We start from the raw sequence: 25929 nt of genomic DNA on the forward strand, positions 1-25929 counted from the left end.
AATATTTTTGTGTTGAATAGACCATTCATCGAGGAAGGCTATAAACCATCATGCTGCGATTAATAGGAGCGAAGATACAATGGAAAATGTGAAAAAAACAGGGCAGGTATAAATCATAACTTATATATTCTACCCACGGGGACGAAGTCACGGGCAACAGCTAGTTATTTATAACAATAGAATAATAAAAGGACGGGAAACGGATATTCAACATAGTCAATGAAGTTCGGTTTAGCGGGCATCGTAAATTTTAACTCTCTTTATGTTTTCCTCAACTGTGTAACAAAAAAATAGAAAAACCTTTTAAGTCTATCAAATAAATAATTTAAGAGTATAACACTTTATCATCATCGGCCTAGCCTTTTCCCAACTATGTCTGGGTCGGATTCCTGTCTAACCGGATTCAGCTCAGTACCACTGTTTTACAAGGAGCGACTGCCTATTTGACCTCCTTAACCCAGTTACCGGGCAACACGATACCCCTTAGACTGGTTGTCAGACTTTTCAAGCTTCTGAGCAACTACCAGAAACGACTATCAAAGATGTATGAATAATAGCCGGGACCAACAATTTAACGTACCTTCCGAAGCACGGAGGAACTCGTTATGACAAAGAAGGTCAGTTGATCACCCATGCTGCTAGAGAATAACACTTTATGTTTGCCTTTATCTTAACAGTAGACATTTGCAAAGATAAACTGCTTTAAAGTTTAGGAGGGCTTGTGACGTACTAACCAATCAAAATTTATACGTAGAAGTGACTTTATGTCGTGAGCTTAATTTCTTCGCGTTAAAGCGTTCTCTAGCCATAGTCCGAGATAATAGGAAGGGAGGCCTTTGCCCTGCAGTGGGACGCTAATGGCTAGCGATAATAACAATAATGTGTGACGTCACGCCAAGTTCCATTCACTGTAACTTGATGAATTTATGTTTGCGGGACAAAAGAAAATATACTAGTGATGGACCGCATGTGGTTAATTGTAAAATTCAATTCATTTGTATTATGTACTAGCTTTTCGCCCGTCGCTCCGCCCGCGTCGAGGTCGGTTATATCGCGTTTCCAAGAGAAATCTTCAAAAGTCCGGGATAAAAACTATCCTATGTTCTTTCTCAAGGTCAACTCTATCTCTATACCAAATTTCATTAAAATCAGTTCAGTGGTTTAGACGTGAAAGCGTAACAGACAGACAGAGTTACTTTCGCATTTATAAGTATAATTAGTGCTTGTCTGTTGCATTGTGCAGTCTGGGTGTCTTTGTGAATCCCCCGCTATAAAAGGCTTAATCCTTATCCTTAAAGTTTTAAAAGTTTTTGTGCCTATTGTCACTTGTCAGGTTATTATCAGGTAACTGAACGGAATCGTTTCAAGTTATGTTTTATTGCAACATAATAATGCTTTAATTAATATGTCTTACCACATGTCATGAATGAAGTAATTTTATTAAAGGAACTTCCAATAAAATTACGTAATTGGGAAACTGTTTGTAAACCGGTTTGAACCGACGTAACAAACATTAATAACAATCCATATTTACTGTAATTACAAGAATAATTCATAATAATTTATTTCCTGGAAATTAATAGGAAAAATTTAATTATATTCCAACTTATTAGGTCATTGATCAGTTTCAAATTGAGTTGAATTAAAATGTCTTATTTTTTGTTGGCTACGTTAGTTTCAGGAATATTTAGCATTGTTTGTGTTAGTTTACAGTTACAAAATACTCTTGTAATTGGCCTAGTGCCTCTAATTGATGCACAGATACGTGCATCAACTACGAATATACCACTGAGTTGAGTGGTATAGGTCACCACGCCAAACCCACGGCCCACGTCGTATCGCGGATTTGATTACCGAAAATAAAAATAATATAATATGATGTACAGGATGAAGAAGGACGAAGCTTTCTGGGTTTTTTTATCTTGAAACTTCGGACTATTTGTTAAATTGACCATCATTGCTTTCCAAACGAGGCATAACAACAATAATTATTGATATCAATTTATCATTGAACAATAATCATACAATTTAAGGCTTAAAAACGAGGTTCTTCTGTAATTTTCTTAAAGAATCCCATTAAAATATCAAAATTTTATCAAACGATAATTCTTTGAGTTTTGGTGTTTCTTACAGGAAACTCGTGTCATAACGTACCTCTAGAAAATGATGTAACGTAAGTATTTGAAATATTTACTAGTGTCTAACCTAACCTAAAAACTACACAATGATATTGCCTTGATTTCATTACTGCCTTTTCGTATAACTATTGAACTATAGATCAAAAACTAGGATGTTATTTTTGGTACAACTTCATTTACCACCCACCAAATTCATGATCGTAATTACCATTTCTTAAACTTGTTTTTCATTTTTACAGCGGCCATTGAAAAACATAATCAAGCCGTCACATTAACACTTTCATTACCACTACGATTTTCACGATGATTACTCAGATGCCGCCTACATTTTACGTTGGACTCGCTAGGCGAGTCGCCGGCACTGCAACATGAATTGCATCGACTCGCCACGCGAGTTCAGTGGCGTTGGGTTAGGGTAAAAACAATGTTTTGTTATTTTTGTGGCCATGACAGTCTATGTTGCCTGTTTAACGCAATTAAAAAGTGTTTAACTAATATACGGTGTAATTTAACATATAAAAATGGCAAGAAACACTGCAGATAAAAGAAAAGGTATGTTTGTTTCGTAATTTATGCTGTGGTTGTCAATCTTATAAATAGTGGTAACTGTTTAGGTTATATTTTGAATATTTAATATTGTTTTATAAACAGGTTGTTTTTAAATATAGTTTAAAAGACAGTAAAGTTTTAAAATGTTTATTGTGAAGTTTCGAAGAACGTTTATATATGTTATGATTATTCAATTTGTTATGTTTTAAGTAAAATTATATTTTAAACTAGCTGTTGCCCGCGACTTTGTCTGCGTGATTTTCAAGATGTGAAAAACTAAGAAGTTTAATAATAACGATCATCGCAAAAATGTAATGCAATATTGAAAATGAAACATTTTTTTTACATTTTAAACTTCCTTTTTTATTTCTAAATTATAAGTAATCTTGAGCGGCCCAAAGACTATCAAATGTTTAAATCAAACACATTTCATCGTTTACGATACTATCCTGGTGTCAAATATTTCACAGCTGTTTTAATGACTTTTTCTTATTTAATCCCAAAAAGAGGTCTATAACTTTGACATATCTGCCTGCCTGTCTGTCAGTGACATCATAGCTTTCGAACAAATTGAACTATTTTAATTTAAACGTGAATTATGTGCAAGTGTTCGTTTAGACATGTTTGACAAATCGAGCCGTTTAAAAATGGGGGGGTTGCAAGTAAAAAATAATAACACTTCTGCCAAAAAATGTTTTACTTTCGAGGGTTTTCCATTTTTTAATTGGAAAACCCTTGGTGGGTTATGATTTTCGAGCACGTCTGTTCTTGGGACGGCCTACACCTGAAATTGCTAGACGGATTATGACAGTGATTATGAGGTACCTATCATAAAATTGGAACAGTGATAGCCAGACAGTTATTATTTTCACACACGATGTTTTCAGACGATATAAAGAAGATGTCAAATTATTTTTGTGGACGGAGCTGGTGAAGGGAGAGTCAGGCTCGGTAACTGTGGATTTTACATAGTGTCATAAGATATAAGATTTTGCAAAACTGCGCCCAGATAAACGGTTTCCTGAAACACGTTTGATTGCCCTCTTAATATTAAAACTAATCTTCCTCACAAACATTTGGACTATTTCTAAAATAAAAAAGGTGGGAAACGTGTTATCTTGACCCCCTGGTGTTTTGATCATGATTTGCCTTTAAATTGCTGATAAATAAATAGCGTGATAATAAAAAAACTATCAGACAACCCTTTTTTTTAAATTGACAATGACAAAAATCTAAAGTATAGGATATGTGTAATTTGTGATGTTACGACAAAGCAAAATCTATATCTATATACTAATATATAAAGCTGAAGAGTTTGTTTGTTTGAACGCGCTAATCTCAGGAACTACTGGTCCAAATTGAAAAAATATTTTTGTGTTGAATAAACCATTTATCGAGGAAGGCTTTAGGCTATAAACCATCACGCTGCGACTAATAGGAGCGAAGATACAATGGAAAATGTAAAAAAAAACAGGGCAGGTATAAATCATAACTTATATCTTCTACTTGTATTTTATTCGTTAACCTACCTGACGATCATTGAAGTAAAATACCTACCGTCATCCCTACTGCATAAATGGAACTTAAATAAAGACTACATGAGGTTAGTTATGAGGTTACGCTGTCTATACCGACAGCCAAAATGAATTTTCCAGACATTGTATGACGGATGTAAGTGCTGATAGCTACACGCTATTATCAGCCTTATTGGGGAAATTTCCAAAAATATGTTCCTAATCCTCGTCGGCTTAGCTTTGGGATCTCAGAAACTCATTCAGTCTCGTTCCTTCCCCTGTTTTTACCAGGCTACGAAAGAAGAAAATTTTAAATAAGTAGAGATTTCAACAAATTATTAAAGGATTTCTTGGAAGGACCACGTGTGGTGTTACGAGAGCGGATAGAGTAATAAATGAGAATATAAGGGGAAGTTTGAAAGTGGCACCGGTTACAGAGAAACTACGTGGTAACCGGCCGGTATGGGCATGTTATGCGGAGGAATGAAAATCATGTGATAAGGAAGGCGTTAAGCATGGATGTGGATGGATATAGGGGAAGAGGACGACCAAAGAAACGATGGATGGATTGTGTGAAAGACGATATGGCTGTAAAGAGTGTTTCTTGTGAGATGACGGCCGATAGGAAGGTGTGGAAGAAGATGACATGTTGCGCCGACCCCAAATAAAATAATTGGGATAAGGGCAGAGGATGAGGATGATGATGACCACGTGTGCGGTCTCTGTAATGGCGGATGTAGACTGATCAAATCGTTAAAATGTTGAAAAATCCCAGGTATCAGTAAACATTGTTCTGTCAATAGATACATAATGTCAAAAACCGTCTAGCGTACGGTCTTATTCATTGATAGGTTTGGTCGTACAGATCTTTCACATTGCATACCTATTATGCAGTTTTATGCAAGTTTTCTGGGCTTTTTTATCCGAAATACTTTTGGCCTATGTAATGTTGCAAATTTAAGAAAACATTATTTCATTGTTTGAAAGGCTTTTTTTTGTTTGAATGTTTATATTTTTGTTGCTAGTTGTTACAGATGAACCAAGGTAATAATTAACTGTGTCGTTCAGTAATTTATTGTTGCATATTTATAGATGAGATCAATGTGAACTACATGCAACTTTGGGTTGAGTGTCACTACGAATGTTTTGATCTTGAAGACATAGGTATATACTCATATCGTAAATAAATACAAAATCTATCACGGCATTCCACATTTGAACTTGAGTCATTTTAGTACATCAATAAAAATAAAAATAATTTAAGTTCCTTTCTTTCAAGAATGTACCGATTACGGTAACAATTGCATAAAAAAACGTAATAGTTTATGTTTCTTTTATTTTACTTGTGAAATAGTAGCAGTAGGCCTATATCAGACTTGAAAGAGAATGAAATCACTAATTTTGTGAAAATGATTTATTTTCGAAAAATCCTATTATTGCTCTGCCAAAATTCTTAAGATAAATAGCGTGATGTTTTTTGTGTAAATTGATGACCGTGCTGCCTACTACTCAATGGGGTGAAAATACACCTCATAATTGTATTAAACGATGTTACGGGTGAGTCCAAATATTTAAAACTTTACTGCTCATGCCCCCTGCATAGTAGCGTTATGGTTTTTGTATATTTGTTGTATCATGTCTACGATAAGGTTCATGCAAAATTTGAACGAAATATATTCAGTAGTTTATGAGATAATTTGATATTTGTTTATAGATATAAAAGGCTCTTGCTCACTCCCTGTAACGAAAAGCGAGATAATAAGTAAAAAGTATGTTGACCGGACCTCTTGTTGATATTCTCTGAAAATATGAATCAAATCTATCCAGTACTTTCCGAGATCTTTCCGGACATACATACAGACAAACAGACAAACAGACAAACAGACAAAAATTCTAAAAATTATAATTTCGGCATCGGAATCGTTCGTAGACCACCCTGCAATTATTCTTTATTAAAAATATTCAATGTACAGTTTTTACTTTTCTACAATTTTATTATATGTATAGATTCGTTCGAAATTTATTAAGAACATAAGACAGCACCCGCGCTATCGCCCACCCTTCACCGCTTCCTAAGTGCTTTAGATGTGATGAAGAAACGGCGCAACAAACTCCCCAGCAGCACGCTGCCACAATATAATATAAACCAATTACATACATACATACATGAATTGAATATGAAGGAAGTATTCCAGTAGTCCATTCCTTTGCCTATGTAATAACACGAAATTCGAGCCCTACAAGATGTAGAACACAATCCGCCGTTGTTTTGCAAGTGAATGTGACTTTTGGTAAAATGAAAATAAAAGTATCTACCATAATTATATATGTTTCGTTAATAAAAGTTTGAGATTCTATGTCAGTGAACTCGCCTAGCGAGTTCAAGGCATTGCAGAATAGTTTATTTTCTTTCGATTATAAACTGGGTCTGAGCACCCGGCCCACCACGTAATTCTTTAGATTAGGGTATATTTGGTCTTCAGTATTATTTTAAGCAAAAAATACACATGCATTTTGGAAAAAAACAGCAAACTCATTGAACTCGCCAGGCGAGTCTACGGCACTGGAATAAAATTTACGTGGACTCTCCGGGAGAGTCGGTGGCACTGAACGTGTTAAGGAAATCGATCCTCGCGATGCTGCGGGGGTTTCTCGAACATTCAAGTCACATGCACAAAGACTCCCGGACAACAAATACTTGTTCTACACGGGGATCGAACAAACAACACGTCGCACTCAGTCAGATTTAGCGTTGCTATTGTGGTCTACATGCTTAGAAAACGAATTATGTCATGATATTGCAGCATTATGTGGCATACGCACTATAATTGAAATTCAAAGTATTTAAGACACAAAATACGGACAGAAATATATGAAGTCACTATGACAAAGAGTATTGCACAATTGTACGGTTACATCGGCTGTTACATCATATCAGATTATAGGAATTCTCAAAACAACATAGAATAAAAACATTGACAAAGTTGTAACAATTATAAATAAAAAACTACAAAGACATCCATAGGAGTAGGTATAAGTTATTTTATGATCTGCTTAAACCGTATTTATAAATTAGTATTGTCCCGTTTTTTTCATCGAATTGACTATCGATACATAATCATATACTTTTTCCGCACTATATCTATACTAATATATAAAGCTAAAGAGTTTGTTTGTTTGTTTGAACGCGCTAATCTCAGGAACTGCTGGTCCAAATTGAAAAATTATTTTTGTGTTGAATAGACCATTCATCAAGGAAGGCTTTAGGCTATAAATCATCACGCTGCAACTAATAGGAGCGAAGATACAATGGAAAATGTGAAAAACACAGGGCAGGTATAAATCATAACTCATATCTTCTATCCACGGGGACGAAGTCGCGGGCAACAGTTAGTGTATAAATAAAGTCACATTACAAGACGCTACAGTTATTAGCGATAGTAACGCTGGTATTTAGCGTTGCTAAAATTTAAGTCGACTGCGTTTTGATATAATTTATTTGGAAAGCTAGTTTCACGAAGTAGACTTTTGTTATCTAGAATTGTAAATGAAACTTTTATAGGGCGTCAACATGGGTAAATATGGAAAAGCATTGGTTTTGGGGAATAAAAGGGGAACCTCTAATCAGCGGGGGCATTCAAAATCAAAATCATTTTTATTTTATTTAACGTAGGCTGAAGCACTTTTAAAACGATGACTCTAGTTGCATGGTTCCAAAATGTCATTCCTATGGAAAGCTATGAAGAAGAAACGGTAAGAAATTCAATAAGTAACTCTTTTCTAAATAAATTATTACATTATAATCTCATGCAAAAACACCTACCTACTAGCAAAATAGTAAGATTTTTTGTAAATTTTATGGGCTAGGATTGGTTGAATTAAAAAGAAAGTCAATGAAATTCTTTCACTGTTCTAAGACTTTATGTCTTAGAACATAAAGTTAACAAATGAAAAATCACCTGTTGAGTTTGTTTCAGTTGCTTGGCGACGCTCGGCGGCAACATTTGATACAAGAGAGAATCACTCAACTCTTTCTCATATTCTAGTTCTCTTGCTTTCTCTGCTAAATTCCTCGCGTACACCTGTAAATAACATCGCAACGTAAATAAAACATAAGTAATGAACACAAAGAAAACAACTACAATCGCTATTAAGTTATATATAAGACTTTTATACATTATGGAGCGAAATAAAGTATTGAGTATTGAGTATTTATTTTTAAATTCTAACCAATAGCTGTCCTGCAGTTTTGAAGTACATCTGTGAGCTGGAATTGTACCAATTTTAATTTTATTGTTAAAATAGTTTCTTGCCGGTTCTTTTGTATCGGACATTGACATTTTGGAACCGCGCCCTTAGAGTTTGGTTGTAATATAATGTTAGTTAAGGGCCTGTTTTACTCCTGCTAAATAAGACGTTTAAGATGTGCCATGTACATTGGTGTAAAGTACAGTACAGTAAAATAGCTTGAACAGTATGAGTCAATTTCAAAAAACCCTTGTTCTGTAATTTGTCGGTGTTAAAGTAGCTAATCTCCTAGTAATATAATTATTCATACAATCTAATAAAGGGTTGGGAATGCTAAGTAAATGAGATATTCTATTGCACAACCAATTTCTTCCATTACAATCTCCAGAAATCCATACTTTAAGTTTACATTACATCAAAACAAGAACAGTTTCACGTTAGAGAGCATTGAACTGCCTTCACCTCAGTCTTGGAGTTCGTTCATGTAAGCCAAGGTTGTTGTGTATAAATATTTGTTACGCAACCATTAATCGTTGTCGATGAGGAACAACGTTTCAAAGCGAACAAACCCGTCATTGGAACGCTGCCAAAACGATCCGACCCTGATTCCACACAGCGCGCGGTACGTTGATGGATGAATGGGCGCTTATGTATATAGCAGTTTAATGCGTTTGGTTTATAAATGTTTTGAATATGTTAAGCAAAATGTTTACTATACGTTCAAGAGATGCGATGGGGTTTCGTATAATACCATCGAGATTAGTGACAAGCGGTAATGTTAATACACTTAAGCAACTTGATCGAAAATAACACTTATCTAAGCCCAAACGGAAACATTAAAATAATTAAAAATGATAGAGTGTTCGATCATTCCAGTAACGACGACATCTAAATTTGATCACGTGAATAAACTACATTGTAGAGCAGAGTGACATCATGACCAAGTGACGTAGTGACCCACTCCCTCTTACCGACCTCCGCGGCACACATGCAAGCGCACGCGCAGCGCTGCGTCATCGACCCTCATAATAATGAACTCACACAGGGGCAATTGGCAACGAGTGTGTACCATTTTGAGCTTGAACATGGAAAGTCAGAACATTTTAATGATCGCAACTCGAATACTCATTTCTAAGAAATTGGAAATGGCCGTTTATTATGTTAGCCTAGTTTTGTAAGAAGAACTGTACTGTACTGTTTTTTTAGTCATGAACATTCTTCACCGTGGATTTGACAAAGGGACTTTCAATAGATAAATCCACCAGATCCTTAATTTTTCATCTTTTTCACCAGGACTATAAAATGACCTTAAAAAGTGCCGCCATTTTGGACCTAGCGCACATAACCTCTTTTCAAATTCTGCGCGAGCGCCGCGTCAGTGCTATATTAAAGACGTCACGTGCCCTTGCGGTGAACGATATGTATCCGATGTGTCATTGACTCGAGGAATTCCCATCTGTTATACAGGCGGAACAAGTTGTTGAAATGAAACTACTTTTACGGATTGTCGTTAGTAATTTATATTTGAAGGTAATTCCTTAATTATTGCTTTAATTGCACCGACCAAATACATCGGCGCTTTAGGATTAGTCGGTAAGAGTCTATCAATACCCTTTTCCTCTACCTATGCAGAGATAGTCCATGAGGATTTCAAGAAAAACCTAAGAAGAAACTCTCCCCGAACACATTTACCTGTATAGTGTTGACTGCGTTCCGTACTAGTGCTATTATGATCGGTGACACCACACACACCAGTATCAATATTCCAGCGCAGACCACCTCTGATCTTCTGGCTTCTGTAAGACTCTCTGTGACTCCATCCCTAGAATAAAAAACAATATTGTCATCAGCTCTTACCATGTCAGGATCTCCGCATAGAGCCTCAGTTATATTCCATTTGTTTAGGTCTTAAAATTAGGTGAAATGTCTTTTTGGGTCTAAAATTTACTCACTAAATTAAACGCTTCTGGAAACCAAGGTTACGCAACTTAAATATATCACTCGTTTGTTATTACCTTAATGTAAGTTTATAAATAAATGAATCAATTACAAATAGTAAGGTAGGTGACTTAGGGTGCTATCTAGTCTAATAATTGACACTCAAGAGTTCAAGTCGATAGCCTAGTTTGAATTAACTATTTTTATTGTGGAGTCTCAAAACTAACCTACTGGAGATGTTACTGGGATGTGTTAATCCAGGTTATAATTGTCTGCCCACCTCATCGCTGGCTATATAGCACCAACGACGTTACATTTCAAATTTTACACGTAAATTAATTATTTCATCATAATTACAGCTCAGGAACATAGGTTTTCATGATGTCATCGTCTGCGGTCAATAAACGGTCATTAGCTTGACGTTCCACTAAGGGTTTCAAATACAGGTAAAATCAATATTTTTTTTGCTCACACCTATAGAAATGGTATATTAACATAGTTCTTAGGGAAATAAAAACGTAAAACAATAGTTCTTGTTTCCCTGTGTCGTGTAAAATTACGTAATTTACCTACATACATATGAAGCAATAGTTAGCAAGTTATTATAGGACCGTATTCAGGTAAGTTAGAATTAAAGGCAGACCAGATAAAAATAACAAAAAATAAGCAGTAAACAGCACTGTCTAAAAACTTTTTTCATTAATATACAAAGACTTTCATTATTATTCGCGAAATATCTACAGCCGTACTCTACTCTCTCAAAAACATGACAAAACTCAAATGGAAACGTCACATAACTTTAGACATCAATGTCGCAAGAAAGTGAAAACTTTATAAAAAAACTTCCGATTATCATAATTTGTATGCTTTATGCTATGAAAATTTTATGTCATTTACATGATAAAGATTAGTGCTTACAAGAATATCAGATAGTTTATCTTTGGGCGCGGTACCATGTGTAGGTTACCATTGTTATAATCCTCATCATGCATTTGTGTGTCGTGGCAAGTTTTATTTAATCAACTTCCGCAATAAGAAGTTAAATTCTTGGGTTTCGCGAATTTTACAAACATTCAAGTCACACGCACAAAGACACCCAAAGTCCAGTGATTTCAACCACTCTCGGCTGACCATGCAGAATCCGAATTGAACTTGTCCGTAAATTTTGAAATAAAAAATCTAGAATCCATCTAACAGAAAACGAAAACATTTGACATGACCGGCTTGAAGTTTTACAGATGTCAAAGTCATTGAAAACCCATTAGAATTTGCTCTGAAGTGGTTTGTTTACAATATTATCTACAAACCTATGTTACCGACTTAACTTAACCACTATATATTCTATGGTTAGTAATTAATTTTTGATCTTGCACGTGTATCTGTTGGCGATCAATAAATAACAAAAATAAATTTCTGTTCAATACCTTATACACAAGCACGGGGCCCAAAATTGTCCCTTTACGAACTCTTTAAGAAGTATAACATAAAAAGCTACAAAGCTTAAAATGACATGCATTTCGTCACAGATTGAAAAGTGTACATTCCTTTACGCAAGACATGTTTCATTTGCCACCTGATGTACTGAACAATGATCAGTCAACCAAAAGACGTGTGAAGATAACACACGGTATTCCTCAACGTGTCAACGGGATGGAAAGTGCACTCGGTGCAAAGAGATAACAGTGTTCAATACAACAACACTCCAGGATGTACTAGTGGGGTTATATTAAAAGAAGATGTTCGTAGAAGTCAGAATTTTGATTTTTTTTGTGCTAAAGTTCGTTCTCATGGGATAGTATCGTATGTTACCAGGTTAACAGGCAAGAAGAATGCTTAGCTGTTTCGGAAACATATATTGGGTGGACTGCCTAATCATTATTATGAGAATTAAAAAGTATATTTTTCAGGTCAAAGACAAAAACAAAAATATATTAGCTGTTTTTGAAGTTATTCTTTTCCGTTCACACAAGTGAGCAAGTGAGGTTCAAAATTTCAGCGGATTTTGTTGAAACCCGTTGCATATGTTCACTTAAAATATTTGTTTGTCTAGTATAAGTGAATTTGCAGTCTAGCCATCATAATAGCGGCGCCAGAACAAGACACGATGCGATCTTATGGGTTACGCAATTATAAACTGATATTACAAAACGAGTCATAATTGTTAACGATAATATACAGTAACATATACATATACATATAAGGCAGTGTACACATGCGTATTGTATTTAGAGTGCCTTCCCTGATAATTCTCTCATTCTAAAGCCAGTATTTTATTTAACATGTACCTGAAACAAATAACAATATTACAAAGTTTAGAACGTAGATTAGATGACTGCACGGATAAGCGAAAGGTTGATATCACCAAGTGAAACGAGACGTGTAGCTTGTTCGATCCCCGTTCATTACAAGCTTTTGTGTGATCCACGAATGCTTGTCCTGAGTCTGGGTGTCCTTGTGCATATGACTTGAATGGTTGTGAAAGCCCCGGTACACAAGGATTAAATTCCTTTGTGGGAGTCCTTATTATCTTAAAGTACTGTCTAGAATAATAATACATGTAATCGGAATACAGATTATTATTTATAGATAGCTCCACTTATATAGGCACTACAATCAATTATATTAAATGAAGCATGAATAAAACATTGCTACCTTGTAATTGTATGAAATTATATGTTAAGTGCATGTAATAACACCTATTGCAATCTTTATTGTTATAATATTCGCACGATATAAGTCGTCTAATGCATTTGTTTTTCTACCTATGGCGGCGACCACACGGTGACAGTATTCTAATTTTTCTAAGAATTCTAAATTTTTATGTCAAATTATATTTAAATCTTATATTTCAAATATCACACACATTCATATCTTGATTTTTCGTTAGATCTGATCTGATTTTATCTGGTCGTAATTGTCTAAAAGCTTCCTATTTCTAATATTGGCATGACCATTGAATAATTTTGCAGAAACATTTTTGTAACCATTTATTTCAAAGAATTGCTTTTACATAAAACATCTCTTCCTCGTGGCACATCATTAATACTCTCTTGAATACCTTAGTCCTCAGGGATCAAAAAATATATTGTATACGCTCAAAATCAATCTTGTAACATCTGCCCGTAGTTGTATTAGCATTTTCTAATATACGCTTTAACTTTCTTTACTGTCAGAAAATGTAGTATTTTTGCTGATCATTTTCCTATTGTTTAAGATTAAGGTTACAAAAAATGGAATTTTTGACTTGGCCCTTTTTTATGTAACCTATTTTGTGAACAAGAGTGAGTTCCTGAAGGCAGAAGAGCCTAAAAAGACGGAACGAGGAAACAGCCATGGTCAATTGATATGCGTTACTGGACATCTACCAAATATACCAATATTTCGATTTAGGTTTAGTCGGTCGGAGACTAACATAATCGATCTCTTCTTAAGAAATTCAAGCCCTGTGGCTTTATCAGAAGTCTAGAGCCAAATTACGTAGACATTGACCCAGATGTGGGACAGTTAGCATAACGACAACGATCTTTGCGACAATCATTCCTTGTTTTTATCATTAAAACGAACAAATAAAATGTATAGAAAGTATCGTAGCGTATTGGCCATATCTAAAAGCCATTACATCCAGTAGGTAATTTTTAAATGTATTTCTGCCATGTTTCTTGATAATGGAACAAAAACAATGAAATCTGACCTAATTACGCCAGAAAGATCAAATGATGCGTCACCCAGTCAACAGGTTCCCCGCTCCCTTCCATAAATTCTAAGTTAACAGCTCGAAATGCCGTAGTTAATAAAATGTGCTATTGACATTGTTTTATCACGCGACTTTTGGAGCTATCACACCAATCCACAAACCAAAAACAAACTTTATCACCCAGAACGTAAAAGCTTAATTCCTTTATCAACAGGAATGCTACTCCAAGTAATATATTTGAAATTTCTCCATTTCAAACTGAACCTAGAGTTTAGCAACCTAAGAGCGGAAATCGCTTGCGATGGAGGATCGAGTCTGGTCACGTTTTAAATTAAATCGGGCGTGATTGGCTTGAGGCAATCAGATGTATTTGCAATAAGGTTTTATTGCGGATTTGTGAACTCACGTGTAAATAATTCAATTTGCGGCAGTCTTCTCTAAAAGAAATCAATGGGAAAATATACAACTCTGTGGTTTTTTCAGATACCAATACCCTGAGAGTTTATGTAGACTTTACTGAGACTGGTTAGCGACCGGCTCGTCGTCTCGTTGAGCTGATGACTAAGCACTCGCATTGGACTCTAATTCTCTAACTAGTCTATGTTTCCCGCGAAATGATTAAAACTTCCGTAGTATTAATTTAAGTTTCAGGTTACCAAGACACAAACGATTATTGCAATATTTGAGGGCAACTAGAAATCTTAGTTCAAATAGAAATAAAATTATGTAAAGGTTAATAATTCTCGAAATAGGAAATGGGGATGAAATAAGTATAAGTAGTCGAAATATCAAAACATTGAAAGTAAGTGCCATATAATCCAGGTTATAAACTATATGTGTATCAAGTATTTGTGGTTTTTGCTTGAAAGAGGATTCGACATGCATGTATACACGCAAACTTTCACAATTATAGTATAAGTAGGATTATTCTAGTTTAATAGGATGACGTCAGATGGGAAGATATGAAATAAAAAGACATGTTGCGCTGACCCCCAATAAATTAATTATGGCATATGTATATCGGGCAGTTCTGATAAGGGCATGGGAATGATGATGATGATGTTCTAGTTGAATAGGTAACAATGGAACTGACCTGATATATTCTCTAAGCTGCTTCTGAACTGCTCTGAGTTTGTCCAAGAACGTAGCTGTCTGGTCGAAGTACTCGATCGCGTCGGCAACGCTGCCATCTTGGTGTTTATTGTCAACTATCTGCTGGTTCCTGGCAAAGAAGATGAAAGATATTTCTTATAAATGATGGATGCCTTATAATTGGAGGCTGTGTCGTATGAGCCTGTACTTAACATTTATTGAGTTCAAAATTAGTTGGGAAAGTTTTATGCACTCCTCAAGAATAACTAAAGAAAATTAGTTTAGTCCGAACGTAAAATGAAAATTTTAAACATATTTTCGTATTCAAACTATTATGAAATTGCATTTTTTTACGCAAATTCTTCTCACAATCATAATCTTAAAATGAATACAGTTTTTAAAGACTCACTTTTTCTCCAAGTCCTGGTATTCATTGCTGTCTTCTTTGATGTCCTTATGAAGAGGAATTAGGGATGGAACCAGATTAAGAGTATTGTCCAACAGATCGCGCCCTAACACCATATGGGCTATGTATCTGGAAAGAGTACTGAGTTTCACACAAAATATATATATCTTATAATATATATATATATATATATATCTTGCTTTTAGTCTGGGTAAAATTACAGACATATGTCATACTTTGGACTAAAGTTGCTGCAATGCTTACAGCAACTTTATCGATAAGAATGGAACGGTGAAAATATATCAAATTAAATTCCAATTTCCCATTCACTTATTGGCCCTTGTAAATAGCGGAATCGGGGCCCAATTTTAACACGAGAAATAGTTTTTATAATGCGAAATATTGTCTTTCACGTTCATGCCTAATATGGCTTTACTTATCATCAGATATTGAAAACTATTCTTAATCAGACGCAGATTTTGAATAAGGTTCGGCAGATTTTTTATCGGTTTTTTTAGGAAATGTGTGTTACCTTTCGTAAGCTCGTGGCTGTAGATATCCTCTTGCAAAATAATTGATTCCTAGAACTGAACCGATTCCTTTGCATTCGATGCTTCGTAAAAGGTTTTTGAAGCCGACGAGATATCTGAAAGAAATTCTACCTTAATTCTCGTATGATTGCATTACATTTTGAATGTACAAGTTTTAATTTGTCACGGTCATCGTCAACGCCAAGTTAACACGTAGTGTCAGAGACACACGAGCAACTTGAAATTAGGTACCCGAATGCATAATGAAAAATGAACGACCATCAATTTGGAGACAACTTACACACACACAGATATGCAAGTCCATAATTATAAGGCCTTCATTAACTCAGTCACTTATCCAAGTAAGAAATTTTGTCTACTGTTGAAACTAGAAGGATCATCAAAACATAACACAATGCAGTCAAATACGATTTGCACACTGAGGGTTTCGTACAATTAGGACATAAAAGTTTTTTTTTGTTTCGAATTATGTCTCCCAAAAAATCATAACTCACTGGGGGGGGGGGGGGGGAGGAACCTTTCAGTCACTTTTCGACCGGATTTTATTTTGGTCAAAACTATTGTTATTGTATTTGTTGTCATAGCGGCGATAGAGAACAAGCTTCGTGAGAGGCACTCTGGTGACCATGTACGGAGAGATAGAAACACAGCGAAACCATAATATAAGGGTTCCGAAGTCAAAAAAATCGAATACCATTGAGTAAAAACTTCTAAGACATACATGTATAAATGATAAAAGTCACAATGAGCCCACATTGAGTGCCCACAACAATTGAGAAAATATGATAGGTCATGAGTCATAGTTAATAACCGGTCACTGAAACCATGTGTCACCATAAACTTCATGGTTATCTAACGATGGTGCGCCACAAAGTGATTCAAAACAATTAAATTTATTATCTGTTAGTCAGACTTTACGTCTTGTACACATTGGCTGAATATTATCACATGCTACTCGTACGAGTATATGAAAACGATCGCGAATGGCGATGACAAATTCATCTTCTTTGGATCATTATTTAAATACACCAAAGAAATTCTCGCAAGGAAAATCGCAAGGTTAGTATACGCCTTTAGTACGCTTGAGTGATTGGAGAAATGCGACTGATGTATGAAATAAAAATAAAGACAGAAAAAGATAAAATTAAAAAAATAACAATAAAAACCTTCACTCCCCACAACAACTAAATGGTTCAATCGATTCATATCTAACACGCCCAAAAACATTCGCACATAATTCACGTCAATCTTTTAAAACCCTGATTTTTTTGCGTCAGGGGTCTAAAAATCCTTTACCACCCTTACAACTCCAGGTTATTCATCGCAAAAGCACACAGCAACAGTCGCAGCCAGATTTCATTCAACCTTCTGCAAGCGTAGTGAACTTGTGATCCGGTCTCTCAAGGCTACTCCGACACTTAACTAAGCGAAGATCAACGATCACAGCGGGTGGGTTAAGCTTGTCAATATTTACTACGGCTAATAGTGAGGTTTAGGAAAGTTTCGATACAAACCTTCCTGTTTGCCTATTATTTGTTTATTGTCTTTGTTGCTTTTAGCATTCATGGTATTATTGTATGAGTAATACAAAATATTAGTGTTTGAAATCGATATTACATCAAAAGTCATTTATTAATAGGGATTTTTGAAGGTCTATTTGCTTTGAACTGCATCCAATTTTGCAAAGCTTTCGTAAGCAAAAAAAAAGTTGTTTAAAACTGTTTTGTCTTGACCCTACCTGCATTTTGTTAATTATTTATCTGGATCTGGATTTATCTAAGTAGCAGAATTTTACAAGGAGCATCTGGCTATCTGACCTCCTCAACCCAGTTATCTGTTATCAGACTTTCTAGCTTCTAAATAGTAACGACTGTCAAAGATGTGTAAATAACAGCCGGATCTTACTATTTAACATGCCTTCCTAAACACGAAGGAGACTAGTTATGACCTAGATTGTCACCTATCCACAGACCGACCGTTTCAAGTGTAGCTTAACCTGTGATCGATGAATTTGTGCAGTTGTAGTTTCGCCAAGCGTCCATGAGAGAATACATGTAATCGAAGATTTAAACTAGAAAAAAGGAAATAGGTACATTAACAAAAATCAAAACGCTTACCGCATGATTTCAATAAAACGCATACTAAAACTAATTAGATTACTACGAGTAACATAAAAAGGTGTAATTTTAAATATTTTACCTCTTTTGACTCATTCTAAAGGTATTTCCATTTCTTATTGACGCTAACTCTTTGACACTGATGAGTCATTCTGAATCACCAATGCCCTTAGAGAAGGTTTAACGGTATTTTATTTATATTTCAATTAGTATTTAAATTTTTAGGTAGGTATCTTTTGCTCAAGTGAATCTTTGCTGTCTTAGCAAAACTAAGCAGGTAATTTGACGTCAGGAAGTGCTACATTAATTTTAATAAATGACTTTTGATCGTCATTATCCCGACTGTCGATGTGTATTAATTTTTTCTGATGCAGTTTGATATATTTAAATCAGCCCTATAGAGTCTTATTTTTATGATCCTCTTTTGTGGGGGATCCGGAAGTAGGAGGAAGGAACGAGAAAGGAAACTTGGAAGAGAGCAATTTGTTTTGAAGAGGAGTTGACATAATTATGACGGACGGGATTAAAAAAAACATAGTGGTTAGTCTATAACTTTGTCGGGCAGTGAGATAGTATAATAAGTAATTCAATGATTATTTATTAAAATAGTATCCAATACTTTTACGTTATTAGTGGCCACATTTCAATTGACATGACAACACTAACCACAACTGCTTCCAATGCTCGAAAAACAAGTTTTGGTCATCGACAAAATGACGCAGAATGCACGTCGGATTCTATCTAACCACAAGATCAAAAAAGCATCACACAACGGTAAACCTAAAGTTTTGGCCTTGAACTAAATTTTGCCACATCCTTATGTTACAAAATTTCCGTAATCTCAAGTAAAATGAAGTCACAATGTTGCAGTTTGTCAATGACTCAAGTAACCACAAGTATACCCAAGTATTAATAAAATGACATGGATATGTAAAATGATGGCACGCGCTAGCCAAGAAAGTGACTCCACCTTTTCAATCAACTCTGTTAAAATTGTGGCACGTGGTTCATGTAACTTGGTGCGTCAGAAACGAGACAAAAGTTTATTAAAGCGAGATCACTGTATACCAGCTAGTTCTGTGAAACAGAAACAGCGATATTTTGTAGCTTTTTTCCAACGTGCCTAGTTAGACTGGCCACATCACACAACTGCAATAATGTTTTTATTAGTTTTTGAGGTAGTGCATGATATTTCTACTTAGCTGACCACATATCGTGTTTCTGATTGACTAACCGCGGAATCACATTTGACTCACTTTTGTCAAAATATCTTAGAAACTAGGGCTGACACGTTAAATGAGAAGTTCCTAATCCTTGAGGTTAAAGTCAAAGGTGATTCAGAAAGGTAACAAATAGTTAAAAAGGAGGAAGTCGGTTAAAAAAGACGACATGTATTGCCAACGTGTAACTGATTCGTTTAACTAAAGTAAGATATAAATTCGTTTAGTTGAAACCTCCAGTAGGATAGAGGTATAAAGTAGCGATAATATTAATATTATTATGTTCTGACAAAAAAATGTGTTTCGAACGAAACACGTTTTCTTTAATGGTTTATGATTAGATGTGTAATTCTTTTTTTGTCTGAATTACAACATTTTTGGGCTTTTGTGTTTTTTGGGCGTTAAGTTTATAAACACTCAAATCGTGACAAAACTACCCAGAAACAGATTAACATTTCTGACAACAGTCCACATCAGTTCAGCTCCCGACCCCACTTTAGCATCAGCTCTTGATAAAGGACTCCGGCTTGGGTCCAAAACTAGTCGCGAAACAACGACAAACATGCGTAAGTAAACTGTTAAATATATAAATATGAATCCTACACACGAAAGTTACACTAAAACGGTACCATACATAAGAATTACACGAAACAAATGGCTTCTCTAAATGATATCATGTGGATTCATGATTACAAACTCATGGACTCTTTATAGCATACTAAAATGGATTACTTATGAGGGATTTACTGAAATAAGGTGAATAACGTAATTGACGGATTGTCCCAGACGAAGGGTATTATTCAATCACGTCATAGTATGAACTTTGAACTTAGGTAACAGGAGCCAGGTGACCTGACAAAGGTGACCTGAAAATGAGACAAGAGTCTTAAAATAATATCGTGTGAAAGAGATGCCGCTCTACGCCGTATATAGCTCTGTCACGCTTCTGCAAACATAATCGTATTGCTTTAAGAGACCGTGGTAGATATTCTGGTAACTTGAAAATGAAGCTTCAGTACGTACAGTGATGAGTGGATTTTGAAATGTATTATTTTGTAGTGCTATGTTCATATCTAAAGCGACTTGTATCTAAATGTTGTGTGTTTTGATAACAAGGGTGGCCGAGTGGCGTTTTGTCATGATTGTGTGGAATTCTTCGGTTTGATGCCTGCATAGGTGAAGCCTTTTTATAATCCACGAATGCTTGAATGTGCCTTGAGCGTATGACCTGAATGATGGTAAGGAGTGCAGGAGTCGTTATTAGATTATATCAGATCAGAACGTCTGTTTCGTGCAATTTGAGGCTGTTACTTGAAAAAAAAAACACGTCTCGACCACTTCTTTTTATATCCATATCAGTAAATTAACAAGAAATACATATAACCGACTTCAAATAGAACTACTGAACTATGGGATGAATGATGACAAATGACAGCTATTTCGCGTTAAATTAAAAACAGACGAATCAATCACTCCGAAGTTCTGAGGTAACTAACATAAAAAAAGACGAATTGAGAACCTTCTATTTTTCAAGCTGGTTGAAAAAAGTGATATACCATATATCAATAACCAAGTGGTGATGCAACCAGCACCTGGTTGCATCATAATAAGGAGCCAAAAAGTCAAATATAATATTTAAAATAAAATGATCAAATACAACGATAAAAAATCAATTAACAATCAAATACCAAGATTTTAAATAAAAGAGGATTTCGGAGAAAATGATGATATTGTGACCTCATGCAACTCAAACAAAAAGGTTTTATATTCTCTCACATTTTATGAACAACTAAGAATTAGTCACGAACCCTATTCTAAAAACTTATTTATTACTGATCAAAGTTATCAGAAGAATTGCTTAGAAGGCCATTTAGATGGAAAAGTGACATAAGATTTGATTATATCCAGGATTGCTATTTATGATGTCACAGTGAATAACATGTGCTGTGTGAACAAAACATAAAGTCAGGTACTGGTTAACTTTGCTATTCATCTGCAGGCTCTGTAGCTACCTAAAAGTAGGACTATCCTCATAAATTAACTTAATACTAAAGCACAAAGGGGAATTTTATCATCTTTTTGTTGCTAACCAAACTATTTTGCGTCACGCTGATATTAAAACCAATATTATAAAATTAATTAATTTAGGTAAAGATTTTTATCCGTCTTCTAAGTAACTGATAGAAAGAGAACCATTAATTATGGAGAAAATACAAAAAACAAGTTTCTCCGTAAGTAGGTTGAGAAAGGATGTTTTTTTTTTTATAATATATCCTGGGACAACTCACAAAGTCATCTGATCCCAAGCTAAGCAGAGCTTGTGTTATGGTAACCAGGCAACTGATAAACTTACTTATATATTTCTAAATACATACATATTATAGATAAATTACACCCTGACGCCAGAACAAATGATCATGCTCATCAAACAACATATGTCCTGGTCGGGAATCGAACCCACGACCTCCGGTATAGCAGTCAGGGTCACTAACCACTAGACCAACTGGCCCGTCGATTTTGTTCCTCCTTTCTCCGTAAAAGGTTGTACGACTATTACCTCCATATAGTGCTGCTATCTGTATCTTTAATCTCCTTGGTGAGATGATTCAGCAGAGCCGCATTGGCATTGGTGTACCATTCCACTGCCTCCGTCATTGAAGTGCCGGCGTTTATGCTCGCTCTGTGGACAATTACAAGGTGTTAAATGAAGCTGAAATGTTAAATTAACTGGGTAATGGACTCGTTGTTAAGTAATACCAGCCCATGTATCCCTGCTAGGCACTTTTCTCGTATGGAGAAAGTTTTGAACATTGATCACCACGCTAGATCACGGCCGGTTGGCGTTTACGGATTCCAACATTATATAAAACTGTTTTCAGTCATGTTTCCCTAAGAATTAAGAACATAGATATAACTTTGAGCCAGTCCCATGTCTGCATTGGAGTTGAATCAGCACCTCGTGCAAAAAAAAAACAATGATTTCTATATCTGTAATGACTTTTTTAGGGCATGATATTGCTTGGAGTTGGAAAAAAATGCAATTTAATTGTGCAAAAAAATGCATTTGTAATATGATGAGATTTGGATGAAACACGTTGAATAATGTTTACATTACATACATGTACTTGTAGAAATACTTAACTGAAGATCTGAATCCAGTTTCTCCAAAAAATATATTATTTGGTGCAACCGTAATTAAACTAATTGAAAAACGACTTAATACCCTGGTCCGACCTCCTCCGAATATTAAAATTTGTTCTGGATTCCATTAAAATTCCGAAAGCCGTTCTACCAAGATTGAGGATTCTGTCTGCCGTGTTTTATTATTATCACAACCCCCAATTTCCGTAATTTACGTTTTCTGATTATAATTTTGCATTAATGTATTATTTAAGGTCAGAGTTTCTATAGAGTACAGACTATTTTGTACAGAATCCGCATGTTCCGAGTCTGACTCGTCCACGGCCCCTTGGCGGGTTTTTTAATTTTCTGATTTTTGTATGTATTGTTTTTTTTTTGTAGATGCTCACTTAGAGAATCTGCAATTATGGACTTTCGTGGTCTGATCTCATCTAAATAAAGAAGGTTTGTTTTAATTGCATTAACTACCCGTAACTAACGATACCATACCATAACTAAGTTTATGAAATTATAGAGAATAATTCATGCATCTATTCATTAATCCCGATTAATGTACCCAAATATTTGGAGGTTGATGTATACGTAATATATTTATGTTAATCGAATAGTTTTCTCTCTAACAGCGAAAATAACTGATCATAAGCTCACGACATTTGCATACCGATTTAACGGTGAGATATGTAGTACGAATAATGTAATAGAACACCTTGTAACATACCGTGTCTCTAGTAAATAACGATTGATTTGATATTGAAATGACAATGACTTTCATATGCCGACGACAAACCGACACAGTTTGGCAGGTATAACTTTTTTGTAATACGTGTTGCAACCAATAAATGCTTTAAATATTTTATCATTATTTATTTACTATATGTCTCTCAAAAAAGTTCTGGAGTGGAGACCACGTACCACCAAGCGCAGCGTGGGACGGCCACCTGCCAGATGGACCGACGACTTGGTGAAAATCGCTGGGTTTCGTTGTATGCAGGTGGCAATGAACCGGTCGCGCTGGAGAACATATGGAGAGGCCTATGTCCAGCAGTGGACAGCTATAGGCTGAGATTATGATGATGATGTCTCTCACACCAATAAACTCCTACATAATTAAATTTAGTTTCAATAAACAACCTGTCTGAAATTGGTAAGTTGTTGAACTTTCAATAAGATCCCGTTTCTGTATTCAGCTCACGTAGCATTGTGCAAACTTCTCCATATTGAGTGGCGACAAACATTGGCTTGGCAAACATTTGATCCAATATCACCAACAGGAATAATTAATGGTTTCGGTTGATTCGTATGACTGACTTCAATTTCCTGATTATCGATAGATGCATGAATATCATATTAGTATATGCATTGACAATTTCAAACATTTGATTTTTATGAATAGTCACTTTAAAGCAATACAAAAATAACGACGGGTTTTAAAATGTATTCCAGAAACTGGGTCTTATAACCCTCTTTCAACAAACTCAGGATTATAAAAAGCTTTTTCCAGTTAACTCGTAGCTAAATTGCGTAACCCAATGATAAATAATAGCTCATTATATAAACCAGTTACATATATTTTTAAACAACAAAAACATTTATCCAACTTTAAATAAAACCTGCTGAGCCATACGTGATAAAATTTGTATGGGAGTATCAACAACTATTTCACGTTAAATAAAAAAAAACAACAAAATCAGCTCATCCAGTCCGAGGTTTTAAGGTAACTAACAAAAAAGGGTTGAGAATCTCTTTTTTAATCGATTTCAAATAAAGCAACTAAATTAACATCTTGTTTGTTGTCCGATGTCCCAAGCCATTATTAAATATTAAAAAAAAATATGAGAACCCGTTTGCAAAGAAGTATGAATCATAGTGATGCTGAGAACCATGATTCATATTAATTAAGACCACATAACGTTACCCTAAGTCAATTTTCACATGTTTTCATATTATGTGAGAGACTTGTAATAATAACATAATTATAATCTATACTAATGGTTATCATAATCTATACTATAGTAAGGCCAACGAGACGAGATAAAGAATGTAAACAAACTTTCAGGGGTTCATAACATTTTTATTCGAATAGACTATTATAAAGTTCGAAACTAAAATGAAGGAATGAACTTGTTCACATCATGGCAGACCAAATGTTGACAACTGCCGTACTGACTGCTTTCTTGTACCACGACACATAACCACAGCTGTCATCGACCAACTCACGCCATATACGAGTGATAAGGAAAGGGATAATAATCCCTCGCTATCGCAATGTAACTCAGTAACGGTCCGCTTGTTTACGTTTTTTATCTCGTCTCGTTGGCCACTTCGATCTTCATTTTTAAAGATTTGTCTAAACTACAACTACACAAGTTTATGCTACACTTGATACGGTCGACGTGTGGGTGGGGTGACCATCTATGTTGTAACGAGTGTTTGGAAAGGCACGTTGCATTGTAGGTCCCGGCTGTAAATGACACATCTAAGTTTTACCCTTTGGATAAGGGACCATTAATTGATAAAAACGACTATCAAACACGCCAATTATTTACAAACATTTCAAACTACATAAACCATCAAACTGGCTTGAGTAAACCAAGAGCAACATTTCAGTCCAGCATTTTGGAGTGTATCGTTCCACTCACTTTTCTTGTTTGTTTGTCGTTCCGCTTGGATTTTTTGTAACTCAATTTTGAGGTACTTCCCAATAAGCTAGCAGGCTGAAATTTTCAGTGTGGCTTCAAACCCGATGGCAACGCAATTTACAACTATAAAAATGGCTGCGCCGATTTTGATAAAATTTTAATGGAGTGACATTTAAAAAGGTGGGTTTTTAGATTAAGTAAATCTGCTTATTTTATTATTAACATATGAACTGCCAAAACAAGTACACATTCTTCATGGTCGGAACCTTAAGATTGACAGGTGACATCACAAGACAAGTGCAAGGAAAGTATGATTCATTTGTTTCCACTTCTGACAGTGACTCGGTAAGTCATAACCCCTCTTGCGGTCATGTGGTTAATAACACCTTTTGCACAAAGCACCCTCGATAAGCACCCAGTTAGGGCTATACCAGATTTCTGCGGTTAAAAAGTAATGTTAGTCAAGACGGTTTGACTGCGACAACTTATTAACATTTAATCTATACTCTATACTAATATATAAACCTGAAGAGTTTGTTTGTTTGTTTGTTTGTTTGAACGCGCTAATCTCAGGAACTACTGGTCCAAATTGAAAAATTCTTTTTGTGTTGAGTAGACAATTAATCGAGGAAGGCTTTAGGCTAAATCTATCTAAACCATCACGCTGCGACTAATAGGAGCG

The 25929-nt window shown here is 35.3% G+C and overlaps 1 protein-coding gene across 1 annotated transcript in view; it reads right to left on the reverse strand.

The window, feature by feature from the left end:
• Nucleotides 1–25929, reverse strand: part of LOC113501909 (receptor-type guanylate cyclase gcy-1) — a 50630-nt gene that overhangs the window by 8126 nt on the left and 16575 nt on the right. The window contains exons 4-10 of the mRNA XM_026883222.1: nucleotides 23797–23815; nucleotides 22025–22147; nucleotides 16112–16225; nucleotides 15583–15708; nucleotides 15175–15303; nucleotides 10142–10271; nucleotides 8161–8283 (exon numbers count right to left, since the gene is read on the reverse strand). Of these exons, the coding sequence (XP_026739023.1) occupies nucleotides 8161–8283; nucleotides 10142–10271; nucleotides 15175–15303; nucleotides 15583–15708; nucleotides 16112–16225; nucleotides 22025–22147; nucleotides 23797–23815 (764 nt within the window). The remainder of the gene's footprint in view (nucleotides 1–8160; nucleotides 8284–10141; nucleotides 10272–15174; nucleotides 15304–15582; nucleotides 15709–16111; nucleotides 16226–22024; nucleotides 22148–23796; nucleotides 23816–25929) is intronic.

This window comes from Trichoplusia ni, chromosome 16 (genome assembly GCF_003590095.1).
Source record: "Trichoplusia ni isolate ovarian cell line Hi5 chromosome 16, tn1, whole genome shotgun sequence".
NCBI classification, from domain to species: domain Eukaryota; kingdom Metazoa; phylum Arthropoda; class Insecta; order Lepidoptera; family Noctuidae; genus Trichoplusia; species Trichoplusia ni.